The sequence below is a fragment of the Dermacentor variabilis genome, chromosome 10, assembly GCF_050947875.1.
Source record: "Dermacentor variabilis isolate Ectoservices chromosome 10, ASM5094787v1, whole genome shotgun sequence".
NCBI lineage: Eukaryota > Metazoa > Arthropoda > Arachnida > Ixodida > Ixodidae > Dermacentor > Dermacentor variabilis.
In genome coordinates, this window is record NC_134577.1 from 4,805,522 (window position 1) to 4,825,580 (window position 20,059).

At 44.3% G+C, this 20,059-nt stretch overlaps 1 protein-coding gene across 5 annotated transcripts in view; it reads right to left on the reverse strand.

Moving 5' to 3' along the window:
* LOC142559752 (snRNA-activating protein complex subunit 4-like) overlaps positions 1 to 20,059 on the reverse strand; it is a 213,149-nt gene that overhangs the window by 151,793 nt on the left and 41,297 nt on the right. For all 5 annotated transcript variants that reach the window (XM_075671366.1, XM_075671365.1, XM_075671363.1 and 2 more), the window contains exon 3: positions 7,398 to 7,632. In XM_075671366.1, coding sequence (XP_075527481.1) covers positions 7,398 to 7,632 — 235 coding nt within the window. The remainder of the gene's footprint in view (positions 1 to 7,397; positions 7,633 to 20,059) is intronic.

Genomic DNA, 20,059 nt, shown 5'->3' on the forward strand with positions numbered 1-20,059 from the left:
GCGGGCACTTCTCCGCTATCGCAGTAGTGGTGTCCACAAAGTCGCCGCGGCTGAAGATGCATTTCACGCTTGCTTCCGAAAGTTACTTTTGCAGCTGAATACAGCAGAGAGGAATTCCGTCGACTTTGAGTCATCTGACATCGCAGAAATGCTAGTCAAAGCACGTTAAAATCGCAGTAATTCTCAATTAAAACGCTACTTTTCCAAGCTGCCGCTGGGCGAAAACGGAATCTGCACATACCAGTGCGAGGGGGAGAGCGGCACAGGGCAGTGGTTCTAGGCTACATTCCTCCTCACCGATAAAATGGTCTATAGCACTTTACTAAGCGTACCGTATTTTTCTGCCTATAACCCGCCACCACATACAACCTACACCCTCAATTAGAACAGTTCGGAAAGAAAAAAATACTCAGACATATAATGTGGAAAAATATTTGCATCCAAAGCTCAAATCTTTACAAAAACAGTCTCCATTCGCAGATGCATAACTCATCTGCATTGTATCTTTGACCAGCGGTTCTGTTCCCGCCTCTTTGCCGATGCTGATAAAGCTGGATTCACAAGACAGCGTGATCACAGATGAATCAGTCACATATTGTGTGACACTTTGTAGCGAGCATTCACACGACAGAGGATGACAGCATGGATGAAGCAGCCCTCGCATAGGCAAGGGTGATGGAGCAAACGCGGCCGAGTTGAAAATCCCAATGATGATTTGGCTCTCAGCCATATCACAACCTAAGGAGCACCGCAGATACAGGTGACATATGAGTTTGCTGTGTGGTGCAGCGCGAAGCAGGACAAGGGACACAGAGAAACGAGGACAAGCGCTTACTGCCAAATGAAATTTTATTGTCTGATACAAGATTTTAAATTAAAAAACAAGAAAAAAAACAATGTAAAGAACAATATCAGAGATGCACCTGCATTAGGAAAGAAAAAGCCCAGTATGAAATTCAGCACCGTAAGCATACTGTGGATTGTGCGCAGGGGTTTGTAAACAGAATCCCCTTGAAATGCGGCACATGCTACATGGGCCAGGCAGGCAGGTGTTTGAACGATTGTCTACATGAACATGCAAGCATTAAGAACGGAAAGGAAGGTTTTTTAATCCTGCATTGCAGAGCATGCAGATGTACCTCATTGTTCAGGAAAACAAAACTAATCATTATGCACATGGAGGATTGCACGCGCATCATTGTTGAATCAGCTAGCATGGCACGTGAAGGATGCGCATGCATAGGTAAGCCATCTCTGGCCTTATCACGAAGGGAGTTGGCATTCTTAGAGAACACCAGCACGACCTGTGAGCGGTGGTGGCATCTTTGTTTTTTATGTTGTTTTTTTCCCTCCGTTGTATTCTATTTAAAACCTTGTATCAGACAATAAAAATTTCAGTTGGCAGTAATGTTTGTCCTCAATTTTTTCTTTGTCCCTCGTGCCCCTTTGCACTGCACCACACAGCCTCATAGAATACCAACTAGCCCAAATCATAACCATTTCAAGTACGAGTATGACTGCATTGCGTGCACTATTCATTACCTAAGTGCAAAATGATGACCCGTAAAGAGGAGGACAATGGGCGACCATGAAAGTGGGGATAAGAGAACTTCAACATGGAGAGGTGCGACAAGGGTGGGGTTCCCTAGGAGATAACAAAACTTTCAATAGTGGGTAACATTGGTATGGCTTCGCGGCAGTGCACTGCTGCAAAGCCAGACCTCAAGACAAAATTCGCATATAACCCGCACCCAGACTTTACTGTTATATACTTTTTAATGTTTGGTGTGAGGTATACACTCAAAAATATGATCCTGTGGTACCGTATTTTTCATATATCATACATTTATATTTATATATGATATATTTATAATATATCATATATATACTGCCCTTTCCTTTCTCGGTCAGTAGAAAGAGATCGATTGCAGTTGCTATAGGCTACACAACTCGTTATAAAATTACATGCACTCTCCTAGAAGCTGTGCAACCAACATGGCCGATTTCCTCCTCAAAGATGTAATACTTCACCACGGCGCTCCTTGACAACTGCTTATTGATAGAGGACGGCAGTTTCTATCACAAGTTGTTGAGGACATCTTGCACTCCTGCGCTATATAGCACAAGTTTACAACGATGTATCACCCCCAGACGAACGGGCTGACAGAGCATCTCAATAGTAATATCACACATATGCTCGCCATGTACAGTCAACAGCAAAACTTTACGGGATGTGGTTTCCCCTTCAAATGTGAATTTCTGCACTTTAAGGCATGAAACTTCGTATTTAATGAATCACTGCATAGGCGGCTTAAACATTTAATTCGGGGCTGTGTGACCACGCTTCGGCAGAATTCAGCTTCTTGGCAGATCTTGCGTCCCGTAAACATTTGCGGCTGACTGTGCATGTCCGCTGACCATACGGACGAGGACGCCACCCTCCCTTTTGTAACATTTCCCTACAACACATCCCGGCATGATTCCACAGGTTACTCTCCCTTTTTTCTTTTATACGGTCGAGACCTTGCACCTCCTTTCAACACGCTCCTTCCCACTGCTCTTCACACAACGTCAGAATACGCCCATGATGTCATCTCTAGAACTGCAGAGATGCGTGAAATTGCCTGCTGGCGTCTCAACACTTCGCAGGAAAAGCAACGATGTGTCTATGACGCCCGCCACCACGATGCCCATTTCAACCCTTGTGGCATGGTCCTGCTCCGGACACCATCACAACATGTCGGTCTTTGTGAGAAGTGGATTTTGCCATATTCTGGCCTGTATCGTTTTTTGCACAAAATAACTGACGTGACATATGAAATCGGGCTTCTCGATGTCATCATGGCGTGGTCTGCCTCTGACATCGTCCACGTCACAAGACTAAATTCATATCACTTGGACCCACCAGGCACCGGGACGGTACCTTCGCCGCCGGGGGTCATGCTACAAGGCGCTGTCAGGGATGAAGATGAAGAGAAAGAAAACTACGACGCTCGATGTTCGTGTGGTTTGGTAGCCATGTTGAATGGCATTCGAAGTGTCCTTCGGTATATAACCTGTAAATGTATTATAAGTCTTTCCCTCCCCATAACAATATATTTTCATATATTTCATATATCGAACTCCTGTTCACCGCCAAATTCGATTTATGAAATGCTGCCCCCACCACACTGTGCCCCTGCAAGTGCACTTTTTCTAGCGAGACTACGATCACTTCTTGCGTCATAGGTAACCCCTATTAATGCTGACTAAAAGGCAAAGTTCTGAATGCAAAAGAAAAATGAGCAAGGTGTGTGTTTCAATATACGAAGGACTCATGCACCAAGGGTCTTATTTGTGCTCCATAATGCTGAAGCATCCTAACCATGTAATGCAGTGAAGCATACTAATAGTGGAAAGAACTAACCGTAGTGCAATGAAGCATACTAGCCGTGGGCATTGATTATCGAAATGAAAATTGCCATTCTGCTACAAGAATGCAAAAAGGCCTCCCAGTCCAATAGAATAGACACGGTCCACAAGAAGTGAATGGCCCTCGATGTTTTCACTGAATGGCTCTGGACATAGGTTCGGTAAATTCCTGCTTTTCACGTTCTTGGGAGACTGTCCACAAAACGTATGGAGTTCTCAGGTAAGCTTCAAATAGGCATTTTTCACATTTGAAATTATTAAAATATTGAAGAATATTAGGATTGTGCGAATAGTACATTTTGATTTCGAAGTGAATTTGAAGCGAATAGTGATTTTGGCCGAACATTTTCGAATCGAATATCAAATAGCTGCCATTCAATAATCTTGGCCGCAAAGTGGCATGCAAGATAATTATTGGATACATGCAATTATTAACCCTACAAAGCCCATCGTATCATTCTTATACGCAGAATTTGATGCCTGAAAAGCCTCATTTACTGCTGTAAACTCAATCTACTAAAAATTGTGCCTACAGGGTGGACAACAGGTACTCCAGAATAAATAAAGCTGCAATGTTCATTCTGATTTGAATAGTATATGCACAATCCGAGCACAAAGCCATACCTACCTTGTGGGGAGTGAGGTGTGCTCTCGTGCCTCTGCGCAGGCATCTGCCTATTCTGTTGTCCCTCCCAATGTCTCCCTTTCCACTTGCAACAATCGTCTGGAGTGGCCTTTTCCATAGACTGGTTTGTTGCAGTGGCGCAACCAACGCGATCGGCAGAGCGAGCATAGGGGAGACCTCTACGGCACAGCACAAAGTAAATACACATTTTTCCTTTCATCCGCCAGCTCCTGATTCATCTGCGGTACCTCATGCCTACGGTGAATGCATACCTTGTGTTTCTTTTTTCCAAGAACTAAGCTAAGGAGCCGTGCCTAGTGCTAGAGCATGGTCGTATTATGCCGAGACGCACTTATAAGAGGCCCATGCCGATGGAGATTGCCCTAGCTCTCACAAGCAGGCCTATTGATCATTGTGAAAGTATGCAGCATAGCCATGGAGAGCGATCCTCTCTAAGCGACGTGCTAGCAGCACCCCTTTTTCAAGTGAAGCTAGTATTGCCTCACTCGTGTTGGCGTTGGTGTTCCTATATGAAAAAACTCAAGCCACAAGAAAATAAAGATTGCTTGTTGGGCTGCGGATTCGAACCACCGACCTCCAGGTTGTGAGACCACCACGTCAACCGATTTAGCCACTGTCAGTCATCATGCACACACGCCCTTTAATGTGGTGATTGATATGAATTAAGAAGCAGACGCAACGCAAGGCGCGAGCCAATCACAGGCGTCCCCTCCCTCCAGGTGTGATCCCGTTGGCTCACCTTGCGCCCGGCATTTTCTGCCAGTCTAGGCCAAGCAGACAGATGGGGAAGCCGCGTTTGGTTTGTTCTGCCAAAGAGCAAGCTGCGTTGAAGGAACAGCAGCAGGAGTGGGCCGCGTGTAGTGCGTCTGGCTGAAGAACAGGCAGCGTTTCATGTACGCTGTCAGGAACTCATTCAAGAAAGGGCTCGTCGTCAACGTACTGACCTCAGAGTCTGAGGGAGCGCTTAGCCGAGGTGTTACGACGACGAAGAGCTGTGGATCCCAAGCTTCGATTGCATTCCTCTTCACAGTAGTGGTGAATTCACAGTAGTAGCGGTCAATTTTTTGTATTTTCACTCCTGGCACGGGAGCATTGTTGCTTCCCACTGGGTGTTGTGCAGTGTTGGGTGTCGCGAGAGACAGATAATCCTGTTTCCATTAACATAGGGCAATACTATACTTTCTTACCGTGCTCGATTAGGCGAGGCAATGGCTCACACGGCCCTTTGGCTCAAAGCCCAAACCTACAGTGGTCAGTTCTTCTGCGGGATACTATACCCCCAACACTTAAAGAGCAATTGGAGCCATAACTATAAAGTTGAAACCACTTATAACGATACCAGTTTTAACAATATATATTGGTTAAAACAATGAGAAGCTGCTGCACCGTCAACTTTTGTATGTTTTCCATTGCGAAATAACCTGCTTACTACAATGCCCCGACGCCACATTATCGGTTATCATGATGAAGTCTAACTGCTGGTTGTCCATGCCGAAAGGTAGTGAAATGCAAAATCCTTGAAAAGAAAATAAAATGAGAAATTCGAGCCACTGCATGGTGGCCCGATGCCCCAACAGCTGCCACATACTCATTTTACAGCCTTCTCTACGCGCCTCTTTCCTGTGGTCATTCCACCCCTCCGAACATAAATGAGCTGCGCCCGTAGCTCTACACCGTGCAACCTTCGGAAAAACGAATGGACCATGCCAACTGCGGTGCACCAAGATTGCTCACTGGCTCCTCACTCAGCACAGCTCTGCAAACAGTTTAATTGCTTGCATTTGTCTTTGTTGGTTGCGTCGAAATCGTTCCTGGCCACATGGTACGTCAGCCTCGTTTGACTCCCGCCGAAACAGAAGATAGCTGATCTGTCCACTATCATTGGCAATGGATGATGTTGCCGGTGAAAAGAAAACGCACGGCTATAGATTTGGAAACTAAGCGCTTCTAACTGATGAGGCAATCGTCGCGAATATGCTTGCATCGGACAACGATGGCGATGACGGCAGCGATGACGCGGTAGGGCAGGCTGCCTCAACACGAGGTCTGGCATATGATTCAGGCCCCTCGGGGCTTTGTTTTTGCGAGGAACCTTCTGCTGCATTATGTGGAGCACCTGGATGCCCTGGAGGTGGATGTCGGCAAGCTTCACGTAAAGCATGCGAGGTTAACAGACATCGGGTTTTCTTGTTTAAGCCAGTGAGAAGGTGGCGACATGCTTGAGGCGGTCTCGCTTCAGTGTTTCTTCCAGATTTCTCAAGACGACAGGCTGCTGCGGAGACCTCGCATCTTTTTAAAAGGCCCCTGTTGGGCCCACTGGAGTGACGCCTCGGCAGAGCTCGCATATTGCTTGCCACCTGTGACCCTTCTTTGCAGTTGTTACAGCAGTGCCATTCTTTAATGCCAACAGCCACGGCTTGTTACACACGATTGGAGCTGCCAGAAAGCAGTTAAACAAGTGAACACAATCAGCAGCCAGATGGAGAAAGGTGGTGGGGAGGGGCTATGGCCTCCCAGCCATTATAGTTTTTTCACATCAGCTCTGCCATCCCCCTATTTTGATTTTTTCATGCAATCCGGTTACAGCAATTATCGGTTATAACGACGGAATTTTCGTGACACTTGAATGTTGTTATAAGTGGGTTCGACTGCATACTCTGGACTACAGCCTGTGGCTGTACATGTTTAGAAGTTGAAATTTCACATAGTGTGGACTACCCATAAGTGCAGACTATACATGATTCAAGAACATAGGCATGCTGGAAATAAACGCTTTTAAAAGGCCTGCCAGCTGAAGCAGTCAATCTTCACTGAAAGTTATATTACAAAAAGATTATACTATTTACTTTATTAAAGTCTGATATCTGGCAATGATTCAAGTGATTGCTGAATAGATTAGGCAACACTCTTCAGAACAAGTGTAATGAAGACAACTGCTCCCATGAGTCAATACTTAAGTAGAGAAGGGAACGCTGCATTTGCACAAACACAACACAGCCAGTAATCACAGAGAGATGTTTGACAGCTTGGAAAATCAAACAGTACTTCAAATGTAGTGCAAGCTAATGATGTGTAACCAACTGCCCTGTGCGTTTTTAAAAAAGGGTTTGGCAAATTTTTCAAGCAAGTTAGGTTTGCCTGTCATAAAAGTAAATCGCTAATCAGCTAAAAGAGTGTATTGTCTTTTGTTTTTGATCTGCTTTTAACTTTTATTCTGGTCCTCAGCACTACTCTTGCTTGAAGAATTAAATGCTTAATGACATTGTTGTGATGCGAGTTCAGGCAGCGCCATATCATACTCACAACCAGTCTTCCACAGATACTGCAAGTGAGCACCTACCAGCATGCGATTCTCGTCAGTGGTCCAAGGCATAGATGGGGCCAGGTAAGGGTCCATCTCCTTGTTGGCCCGCTTAGCACGTTCGTCCTCGTTCATAGGAGCCCGCATGCCATTAATGTCCCTGAAGTATGGGTGGTGAAACACTAGCGAGTGGTACCAGTTCTTACGAACTCGTGGCTTTGGGGCTCGCCGCGCACGCTGAGAAAGCTGTGCTGGAAGCTCCCTCTGCAGCTGCCTGCATTTTACACACAAGCATGCATTTCAGTGACAACCTTGGTGCTGATGACAAGCTCAAAACTTATTTGCTTAACACTGGTATATGTACATGCATACAGCTAAATAATATCAATACAATCTTTAAAACATTTTTTAAGCAAATTCAACAAAACTGCTTAGACAATGCTACCATGAAAATCTGGGCCAAACATTATTCCTGCACTATCAGACACACCAGCAAAGACCCTCCAGTTTTGTTGAAAGAAAAACCTTCACCACTTTTCATGCATTTAACACGTAGCCATCGACCAATTTAGTTTAAACATCAGAACCAGACATTGCATCCATACAATAAAAGAAAGCGATCCACACATGGCAGTAGCAGTGACCAATACGACTGCACCAAATAATAACACCGTGGCACCGTGATCCAAGATCAGGCAACAAATCGTGAAGACATGCCACTGGGGTGCCCAACTGATAACACTTTTCCAGACTTGCCAACCTTGGAATTTGAAAAAAAAACTGCAGTGTAAGGCAAAAACATTTGTTGAAAAATACAAGAAATTACTTATACTTCAATGTGTTTACTGTTTCTTAATGATATGCAGACTTTGTTCTGTAGGGATGCTGTGAAAAGGCATTCTGTTCTATATAGTTGCAGCAACGATGATCTGTGCCGCAGACAAGCAGAAATGCTTGTGAAGTTTATTAATACAATAATCATGTAATGGCTATTGAAGATTCGGTTTCCATTATACGTTCATTCTATCAGTTCATGTTGTGAAACACGACGCAAGGAACACTTGAGTTTAGAAAACCCATTATGGGGCGTGCACATAAGAAAAATAGATATATATCAAGAAATCATGTGTTACAAACTCAATAGCAAAAAACCTAACACATGACAAACTATCCACAACATGAGTTAATTGAGAATGTTGTCTAAAGTCTTTACACAGGACATGTTATGAAGTTCAAATTATTTACATCAAGTCCATCGACATAGCCACATTGCTTAGTTGTCGCTGCTTCCGATGACACGTCATTGGGCCCGCCGGTGTGCCGTGGACTCGACGTCACTGCGTCTGACATTCGGTCCACAGTTGACCGGGTGTAGGAGTCAGGGCAGTGGGGCGACCAATGCGCCTGCATCACCCGGTAGACTCCTCTTAGCCTGCGGATTGTAGCCACAGGTAGTCCAGGAAACGGCTCCATCAGCCTGTAGCTGTGCGGTCTCTGGTGGAGCGCCTGCTCAGCTCGCGAGTCGTGGCCGTGGCAGCTGAACAGCGGCTTCCACTGGGTTGCCACTGTCTCCGCGCTCCGCCCGCCCTGTCGGGCCTCCAGCTCCTTCTGCCCCTCATCATTTCATAGCATAGCTGGGCTGCTCTCTTTGGCTACGTTTTTTCCCGTTGGCCAGGTAGCTCCGCGTGCACTTTTGCACTTCTTTCATATATTGTACACTTTTTATTCGGACGCTTTTATTTTCGAACTTCTTTTTTTTTCTTCCACAGACTTCTCATGCTTTCTTGTGCTCTTCTTATCTTCTGCTTTTTCTTCTTCTTTCTTTCTTTATTGGCTCATGACATATATACAGTCGAATCCACTTATAATGATACCGATTTTAACAATATATCGGTTACAACAATGACAAGCTACTGCACCGTCAAGTTTTGTATGTTTTCTATGGGGTAATAAGCCGCTTAATATAATGTATCCATGTCACGTTATCGATTATAAGGATGAAGTCTGGGTGCTGGGTGTCCGTGTCAAAAAGCAATGGAATGCGAACTCCTTGAAAAGAAAAAAAGAAAAAGTGAAATGCAAGCCACTGCACGAGAACCTGCCACCTCAATTGCTGCCGTGTGCTTCTCTCTATGAGAGATGCACGCCAGCCTCACGCGCATCTCTCTCGTCGCCCTTCCGGCCTCCGAACATGAATGGGCTGCGCCCATAGCTCTGCACCGCGTCACTCTCCAAAACACGAATAGACAGCGCCAACTGCACTGACAACGCTGCCGGCGCTGCTCCCAGATTGCTTGCTTGGCCATGCTCAACCCTCATAGTTGATTCTTTATTCTCTGCCCCACATTCTGCACAATTCTCTCGTGCTTGTCTTTATTCGTTGCGTCGAAATCGTTCCTGGCCACATCGTTTCTCAGCCTCGTTCAACACACCGCCGAAACAGAACATGGCTGATCCGCCCACGGATCATCGGCAATGCACGACGTTGCCAGTGAAATGAAAGCGCAGTGCTATAGATTTGGAAACGAAGGGCTTCTAACCGATGACGTGACTGTCGTAAACGCGATTGCATCGGATAGCAACAGTGACAGCCATGGCGGTAGCGCTGACACGGTAGGGCAGGCTGCCTCAACATTGTCCTTACGGGAGGTCCTGTAGATGATTCAGACCCTCATGGGCTTGTTTTCGCAAAGGAACTTCCGCTTTACTACGTGGAGCACCTGGATGCCTTGGAGAAGGATAGCGGCAAGCTTCGCGTAAAGCAAGTACAGTAAAGCTGAGGGACATGCGGTTTTTCATGCAAGCCAGTGAGAAGCACGTGGTGAGATGCTTGTGGCAATCTCGTCCCAGTGTTTCTTCTGGATTTCTCAAGCTGAGATGCTGCTGCGACAACCTCCCCGCATTTTTTAAAAGGCACCTTTTGGGGCCACCAAAGCAATGCCTCGGCAGAGCTCGTATGTCACTTGCCACCCGTGACCCTTCTTTGCAGTTATAGCAGTGCCATTCTTGAACGCCAACAGCCGCGGCTTGTTAACAACATGCAATTGGAGCGCGCATGAAGCAGAGTTAACAAGTTAGACAAGTCAACATAATCAGAAGCCGGATGGAGGAAGGTAGTGGGGAGAACTGACCTCCCCGCCATTATAGTTTTCTCGTAACAGCTACACCATCCCCCATTTTGATTTTTTTTTTCCTATTCAACCTGGCTATAGCAATTATCGGTCGTAAGAATGGACTTTTCGTGACACTTGAATAATGTTATAAGTGAGTTCTACTGTACACCCATAGTCAAACCCACTTATAACAATATTCAAGTGCCATGAAAATTCCATTGTTACAACAGATAATCTTTATAACCAGGTTGGCATGAAAAAATCAAAATAGGGGGATGCCAGACCTGATATGAGAAATTATATAGGCAGGGAGGCCAGTGCCCCTCCCCACCACTTTCCTCCGCCCAGCTGCTGATTGTGTTCACTCATTTAACTGCTTCCTGGGTGCTCCGATCGCGTGTAACAAGCCATGGCTGTCGGCGTTGAAGAATGGCACTGCTATAACAACTGCAAAGAGGGGTCACGGGTGGCAAGCAATATACGAGCACCGCCAAGGCATCACTTTGGTGGCCCTAAAAGGGCCTTTTCAAAATTGCGAGAAGGCTGCTGTAGCAGCCTGTCAGCATGAGAAATCCAGAAGAAACGCTGAGGCGAGATTGCCAAAAGCATCTCGCCACGTAGTTCTGACTGGCTTGCATGAGCAAACCCCTATGTCCGTCAGCTTTGCGTGCTTTATGCAATGCTTGCCGAAATCCTTCTCCGAGGCATCTAGGTGCTCCATGCAGTGCAGCGGAGGGTTTCTCATGAAAAGGGAACCCCGGAGGGATTGAATCATCTGCCGGGCTTCCTGTGAGGACAATGTTGAGGCAGCTTGTCCTACCATGTCATCGCTGCGATCGTCGCTGTTGCTATCCGATGCAAGCATGTTTGCGACCATCACCTCATCGGTTAGAAGCACTTAGTTTCCAAATCTATAGCTGTATTCTTTCTTTTCACAGGCAACATCGTTCATTGCTGATGATCAGCGGGCGCGTCAGCCATATCCCACTTCGGCGGCGACTCAAACCAACCGTTGGTCAAATGAGGCTGAGAAACCGTGTAGCCTGGAATTATTTCAACGCAACCAACACAGACGAATGCAAACGAATAAGCTGTTAGCAGAACTGTGGTGAACGAAAAGCCAGCAAGCAACATGTAAGCAATCTGCAAGCAGCCAGTTGGCCCAGTCCATTCGTGTTTTGGAGGGTGGGGCAGCTTAGAGCTATGGGCACAGCCCATTCGTGTTTGGAGGGGTGGAAGGGTGACGGGAGAGCGGTGCGTGGAGATGGCTGGAAAATGAACGCGTGGCGGCTGTTGAAGCATCGGCCCATCATGCAGCAGCTCGAATTTCTTGTTTTCTATTTTTTTTTTCCAGGATTTGCATTTCACTACCTCTTGGCTCGGACACCCAGAAGCCAGACTTCATCGCTATAAATGATAATGCGGCATTGGGGTAATGTAGTAAGCAGGTTATTTCACCATGAAAAACATACAAAAGTTGACGGTGCAGCAGCTTCTCATTTTTATAACCAACATATTGCTAAAATATTATAGCCGACATATTGTTATAATTGAGTTCGACTGTATAATCAATGGGTAAAAAATTCACCGACGATTACGATACTCCATAATGAGAAATTTGAGCACAATACTATACGTGTTTTCATTTCAGGATAAATTGAGGCAAATAATTTGAGAGAGACATGTAGCAGAGTCGGCAATCATTGAAAATCTCATCTGTGGGTCAAGTGCATCGACTTTTATGCGACTCATCAAAGGTTTAAGTGTAAGCATTGGTGCCACGTGGCTTCCAGAACGTACTACACAATTCATGTCGCACATGCAATCAGAATAGAAAACAATCGAAAAGCATGACAATCGAAACAAGCATGAGCGACAGCTGACATGAACAGATGATAATACGAAAAGGGCAAACCAGCTGAGACGACATTCGCACAGGTCCACATGACACCAGTTTCCCGCAGGCAAGTCACTGAAGGGGCCATTTTCATTCGTCTCCGCCGTTCGCAGCTCGCATTTTTTATCTCCCGCTCCGCATTCACTCTTTCATTTTTCACTGTGCTCATTCGCTCGGTTACGTTGCCGACACTCGCCGTAGGAGCGGGCGCCTAAGAACTGTCCTCTAAAAAATTGGGCCATAATGAAGTCACTCAGCAACTGTATTTGTCTTTTATTTTGCTGGTTTTGCCCTAAAGTAAGCATAAATGAAATTTCGTGAAATATTTGTGTCAGTACAACAATTAGTGTACGCAGTTCCTGGCTTTCTTATTATAATTGAAATGCAGTACACTTTTTTCTGTTATAAGATTTTTATAACTTACAATAAGCAGACTTTGGCAAATGGGTTTTTGGGCAGGTAAGATACCCGCCTGCGTGCCTCCTTGAGAGATATGTTTTCTTTGACTTTGATTGTCACAATTTCTTTCTCTTTTTTCCAGGACGGGCATGACCGCGAGTATGCGGCGTGCTCCCCTTCACAGTTTACACAATGGAGAGTGTTCTCGCAAGCTTCAGAAGTATGTTCGTGGGCACTGTACTTCGCACAGGTTTGACGGCCTCGGCAGCTCTGCGAACTGTGGTCAAAACATTGGCATTTGAAACATCTGAGGGGATTTGGCACATATGGCCTAACACGGAGCTTGATGTACCCGGCTTCAACAGACTCGGGCAGAATACTTGAGCCGAAAGTCAGTATAAGGTGTTTGGTCTTGATTTCATTACTGTCCCGCCTGAGCTTTATTCTTATAACATTGATAACATTCTGGTCACTGAAGCCCTAAAAGAGTTCATCCTCAGTGACCTCCAGCAAGTCATCCGAGACAACACCGCGGCTTGTGTTCATCGTACGGTGCGGGGTTACAATTACTTGGGTTTCCCCAAATGACACTAGTATTGTCAATTTCTCATAATGTTTCTGATTGCTGAGCTCCAAGAGGAGATCACCACTTGCCATCCTCGCCGCCTTATAACCTGGGCCAAAGACTTCAGTGAGTTTCTTAGAAACAAGGAATGGCGAGATTGTTCGCACTGGTTTAGCTGGTTTTTCAGAGTGGATCACATGAAAACGAGGGAAAGATTCTTTTTGCGGACCAAAAAACTGGAATACTTCATCGGTGCACCCTCTTTTCTGAGGGCGATCAGGAAGCAGAGGGAAGGAGGTTGCCATAAAGGAATCGAATTTTCGGCAATAGCGCCAGCCACCCACCGTGGAGCCCTACAAAGGGACGTTACAGGGACTGTAAAAACAGGTCCTGCAAACGCCAGCTGTACGTTATCACTATAACCAAATATGAGATAACCTAGGTTGGTTATTCACACAATGTTAACCCTTGCTGCCTGGAAAAATTGGAAGTAAGCGGAAGCTAGGAGAAGACAGGAAAGATGAAAAGTAAGAGAAAGACGAAGGTTGGAGGGAGAGGGAGAAGCAGGAAAAGGCAACTACTGATTTCCCCCGGGTGGGTCAGTCCGGGGGTGCCGTCTACGTGAAGCAGAGGCCAAAGAGGTATGTTGCCTCCGCCGGGGGGCCTTAAAGGTCCGAACACCCAGCATCGGCTCAACCCCCAGGATCCCCTTTTCCCCGAACACGGCTAAGCGCCGCACGGTTAGATGCGGGAGGGTCCAACCCTCGTGTGCTCGGGTACATGGTGTCGCAATGCACCAAACGCCTGCTGACGCAGACGCCCCTGCGGGCAACTACTGACCAATATCTGTCCTTTCTGTATTTGAAAAAATAGCCAAACACTTTATAAATAAGAGGATTACAGGTTTTTTAACGACAAACGGCATAATTGCAAAGGAGTAGCATGGATTATGCAAAAACAAATCTACAGAGACCGCTTTACTTAGCATTAAAGAAAACGTTCTAGACAACATTGAAAATGAAATATATACACTAGGGATATTTCTAGATTTCAGGAAGGCATTTGACAGCATACAACACATCCGGCTTCTACAGACTTCCATACTACGGTATTCGCACTACCCTGTTGCAACTGATACAAAGTTATCTAGCTTTCAGAAAGGAATACACCACAGTAAACAGTGTACAATCTCAAGCTGAATTCATTAAGTATGGTGTCCCCCAGGGATTCCTCCTTGTACCTGTTTTATTCCTGCTGTTCATTATCGATATTGTAAATACTGAGGGACATAAGAAAATAATATTGTATGCTGATGACACAAACATATTTCTCTCAGGTTCAAACATATGTGAACTGTATAAAGAAGCTAACATGTGGGTGAGTAAGTTAAATATGTGGGTAAATGCAAACAAACTTCAGGTAAACATCGCTCAAATGAAGTACCTGCTTTTCAAACCTACAGGGTTAACAAACATTCCATACAGACCAATTTACTCCCAGGACAGTGAGATTCAGCAATCAACAACAATAAAATTCTTGGGAGTCCATTTTCCCAAACATCTTTCTTGGTTACCCCACACTGACACGATAAAAAAAAATCTTTCCAGAATAATAGGCATTTTAAATAGACTAAGGTATTACATTCCATCAAATGTTAAGCTTCAAATTTACTATGCTTTAGGGCATTTACTTCTAACATACTGTTCCTTAGTGCAGTTAACAATGACGGACACAAACCTTAATTCCCTCCTAACTCTTCAAAAGTGTATAATATGTGCAATTACAAACAGTTCTCTCTACGAAAGCACACAACCATATTTTAAAAGCTACAAAATATTGCCTATCAAGCAGTTATACAGACACAAACTACGTTTGGAGATACTATGCCAGTATCGGACAGATAACATCACTTATATTGGATACATATTAAGTGAAACAAACCCAATACGAACTATGCAGGAGATTAATATACGAACCTCAATCACGCAGCAACTACAAAGACCAACAATTAACTTCACAAATGCCAGACATGCTAAATCAATACCCAACCATACTACATTTACTGGAGTCTGGAGCTTCACCTAAAGCAAAGAAAAAAGTAACAAGAGAACTGCTAGCTAAAGAGTACGAAACTCTCACAATGCCTAAAATTCTTGACATACGTTTTTTTTCTTTGACATGATGTACCTTTATCACCGTGTAATAGTCCCAAACGTGCTTTTCACAATTTTGCTTAGTACTGGCTCTACCGTCATGCGGACACCAATTACATATATGTACAATCAGCTCTCTTTTCTGTTTTGACCTGTGCAGCACAAGTATGTGCTTCTTGTATTTTTTTTTCTGCCAAACATATGGTATCCTGTAGCTGCTCTGCTGCCAGGGTGGCACGGCCAAGTCAGGCATTTCCTTAGCCTTTAGCCATGTCTCCTAAGGCAATTTTGTACCGAATTTGCTTTGAATAAAATAATGAAAGAAAGAAACAAAGAAAAAGAAAAAAGAAGGCCTGCAAAACAATGCAAACTTATTGTGCCAGCTTCTTATGTTCAAAAGTGGTTGAAAAGGTAAAAATGTACGTGGTTAACCACAGTTACACCCACTCCTGGGAAAGCAGAGTGATGGGCGGCTTTCACAATTTGCGAGGCAGGCTATCGACGTGACTCTCACTTCTCAGCGCTGCTAGAGGAGGAACTCTTTCTTTTTTAGAGGCTGACGAAATAAAAAAATTCTGTTTACATAATATCCACGCGCTTTTGGAAGTAACCACTGCAGGTATAAACACTACCGACGGTGAGCTTTGCATTGCTCTGACTCAGCCTGCACATATCTAGTAAATATAGTCTTTCTACACTCACAACATCCCCGTAACAATACCATGTGACTGCCTGAACCAAGCAGAAATGACTACCACACACTACGGCGTTAGGATGGATAGTTGGGCGTGTTGGTTAAGCATGATCTGAAGTGAAGGCGCTAAAATGACGGAGGACAAAGAAGAAACACACACACGCAGGTGCCCTGTGCGTGTGTGCGTTTCTTCTTTGTCCTCCGTCATTTTAGCGCCTTCACTTCAGAACACACTACGGATAACACACGCAACAACAAATCTCGCCCTTTCCTCCAGTCCCGCAAACTCGCCGCCCAACAAACAAATTACGGATTTCACCTAAAAACACTAGCTGCATTAAACAGAGGAAAATCCCAAAAGGTCTCAGAATTAAGGTTACGATGTGCCCTAACCTCCTCACCCTCCAGGTTATTATTGAAGTGGAATGCTATCCTAGAAAATGCATTGCCCTCTTTAATTGATATTCTCAACGAACACTGCAAGGAACTTACGATAATTACTAATCAACTCAACAGCATAAAGTTATCTGAACCGGAAAAAAGAGAACTTGAACAATTAATCCAAACTAGGGAAAAAAAATTACTAGACAAATACTAGCAGAAAGGTATTATAGCTGCAGATCCACCCAAGAAAACTAATGGAACCCCTACAGCACATAGCTCCACTGATAGTCCTACAGGCAAGCATCCAGAGCACTGCAGCAACGTAGTAGACATATCCCACAGTCTAAGCCCTGAGGAAGTTGATCTCCTGAAACGTGGTCTAACGTTTTGTCCCACAAACAATGCAGTAAACGAATACGAACTCCACAAAGATATAACAGTTTTCAAGACGCATGTGCATCAAGGAGTTCTTTTTCTATAGGCCAGACTTAGGAAAACAAGATAGAGACTCTCTTAGACCACCAAACACGTCGACACCGGAAACTAAACAGTGCCCACACCTGGATTTATACGTAAAGCTTATCTCAAAGGAAATTCTAGAGCCAGCGCGGCATTGCCAGAAACTAAAAAATTTGTCCCCTGCTCAGCACCAAATCCTTAAAGAACTCACAGAAAGGAATGATATTTTAATAAACCAGCAGACAAAGGTGGCAGTATCGTAATCTCACCTATAGGAAAGTACAAGCATCATGCCTCCAAACAACTGAGCAACCACACCCATTACAGAAAACTCGACTCTAACCCAACTTAAGACTACAGCAATACTGTGAAAAACACAATAGCAGAGCTCCTCTCCAGGGAACTAATCATGCAATCTGAATATTGCTTCATGATGCCCAAGGACAAAAAAGCAGGCTGCTTTTATCTTCTTCCTAAAATACATAAACTTCCCGTCGAAATATTTAAAGCAGAAATCCCAGGTCGGCCTATTGTGTCTAATAACAATACACCTATCGAGTCACTATCTAAGTTCTTCACCACCTGTCGAACATCCCCACCACCCTTCCACCTTTTGTTCAAGGCACACCACACTTCCTTCGAATTATCGACAGCATCAATGCCAACTAAAGCCTTTCTGACCATGCTATTTATTTATTTTTATTTATTTATTAGGATTACCCTCAGGGCCAGAGGCATTACAGAGGGGAGTGGAACACTCGGGAAAAGAGACACTATACAGGTTTTTCTTCTGCTAATACAATGTTAGCTAAAACAATGAGATATTTGCGGGAAGCAACGAAAATTCGAGCAATTGACCGATAACAAATATAATTACATAGTTTGTTAGTTACATTGCATTACACTTGTGTTTAAAACATTATGAAACTGGGAATAGTGAACAGTGGACATGACTGCTCCAGGAACGTGGTTCCAGTCCTGTGAGGTGCGGGGTACAAATGATTGATAACATGTTTGCGTTAAGCACGACATTATTCCCACCTTTTGTGCATGATCGAAACGAGGGGAAATGTATGATGGAGGAAGAATAAGGTCGTTGTGTAGGGCGGGACTGTAGTATATCTTGTGGAAGAGACATAGGCGAGAAAACTTGCGGCGACAGGCGAGTGACACAAGCTGTAGGGACTCTTTCATTAAAGTGATACTGGCAGTACGACTGTAGTTTCCTAGAATGAAGCGGACAGAGTTATTTTGGACAAGCTCGAGGGCAGAGGTTAATACAGCAGTGCTGGGGTCCCAGATTGAAGAGGCATATTCGAGTTTACTTCGGACTAAAGATTTGTAAAGGAGGAGTTTTAAAGAAACAGGAGCAGATGAAAAATTGCGCCGGAGGTAACCTAACGAGCGGTTTGCATTGCTAATTACTTTGCTAATATGAAGAGACCAAGAAAGAGAGGAAGTTATGTGGACACCTAAGTAGCAATAGGATGTTCAGATTTGAGAGCGGAATTCTCGAGCAAGTAGGAAATGGGCCAAGAAGTTGTACGGGAGATGCGTAATACCTTACATTTTGTTGTGTTGAGTTCCATCAGCCAGACTTTACACCAGTTAGATATACAGTTGATATCGTTTTGAAGGATCGTAACATCATTTTGGTCAATAATTTCTCGTAAGACTACACAATCGCCAGCGAATAAGTGAATGTTAGAGGTCACGCATTGCGGCAAGTCATTAATATAAATGATTCTAGTCACTTTCTAGTCACTATTCTAGTCACTTTGGATGTTTCTGCCCTTTACACTAATATACCGATGAGTGAAGGAATTGAAGCCGTTTCGAAATCCCTCACAATAAATCCCCAAGCGCACAATCTTGAAGTTTACCTGTCACTCTTTAGGTTAGTTCTCACGCTCAACTATTTCGATTTCTATTCTATTCACTACCTGCAAACTTTCGGCACTAGCATGGAAACACCATTAGCTCCCTCCTATGCGAACCTTTTCATGGGACAGCTTGAAGTAGACCTATTGAAATCCTACCCTTTAAAACCCCACACCTATCTTCATTACATTGACGACATATTTATAATATATGAAGACGGCACAAGCACGTTAACCGACTTAATTAGCCATTTCAATCACTTTCACCCAGGTATTAAATTTCCTGCTCACCACTCTCCTAGTCAGATCAACTTCTTCGACACGACGGTCTACATAGAAAACGGAAAACTGAAAACAACACTTCACTGGAAGCCTACAGATAGCCAGCAATATTTAGCCTACAACAGTCATCACCCGCGACACTGCAAGCAAGGAATTTTTATCAGACAAGCGAAGCGAATTAGAGGAATCTGCAGCGAAGACCACGGTTATATCCACCACCTAAATGACCTTAAAACAACGCTAACACAAAGAAACTATCCACAAGTTGCTCTCAATAGAGCTTATGATGGCGTGTCAAGATTGGAGAGACAGTCGGAATCAGCGAAGAAACAGCCTACACCAGAATCTGACAGACCGTCAGTCTTTATAACAAATTATTCTAATGCACTCCCAAATATAAACAACAACCTACGAAAATATCACCCAGTATTATGAAGTAACGAGCGTCTGAGAAAACCATTCCTGGATGTATTAAAGGTTGCCTATCGTCGCAACAGAACTTTAAAGACATGTTAGCACATGCAAAAGTCAGCCAACATCATTCCCCCATAATAAAAGCATGTTGTCGCCCCAGGTGCAAAACCTGCAGGCATCTTCAAAGTGACATTAAAATTAAAAGCACAGCAAATAGTTATACACACGAAGTCAAATCTAGCTTCACTTGTACAAGTTCAGATGCGATTTATATGCTTGAATGTTCCTTCTGTAAGAAACAATATATCAGTTAAACGGGACAATCAATGAACATCAGATTAAACAGACATCGCGTGGACACAGCTAAAAATCTTCCCAAAGCCGTCGCCGAGAATTTCAACCAAGCAGGTCATAACTTTGATGAACTTAAACTCTACATCTTACAGTAAAATTACCATTCT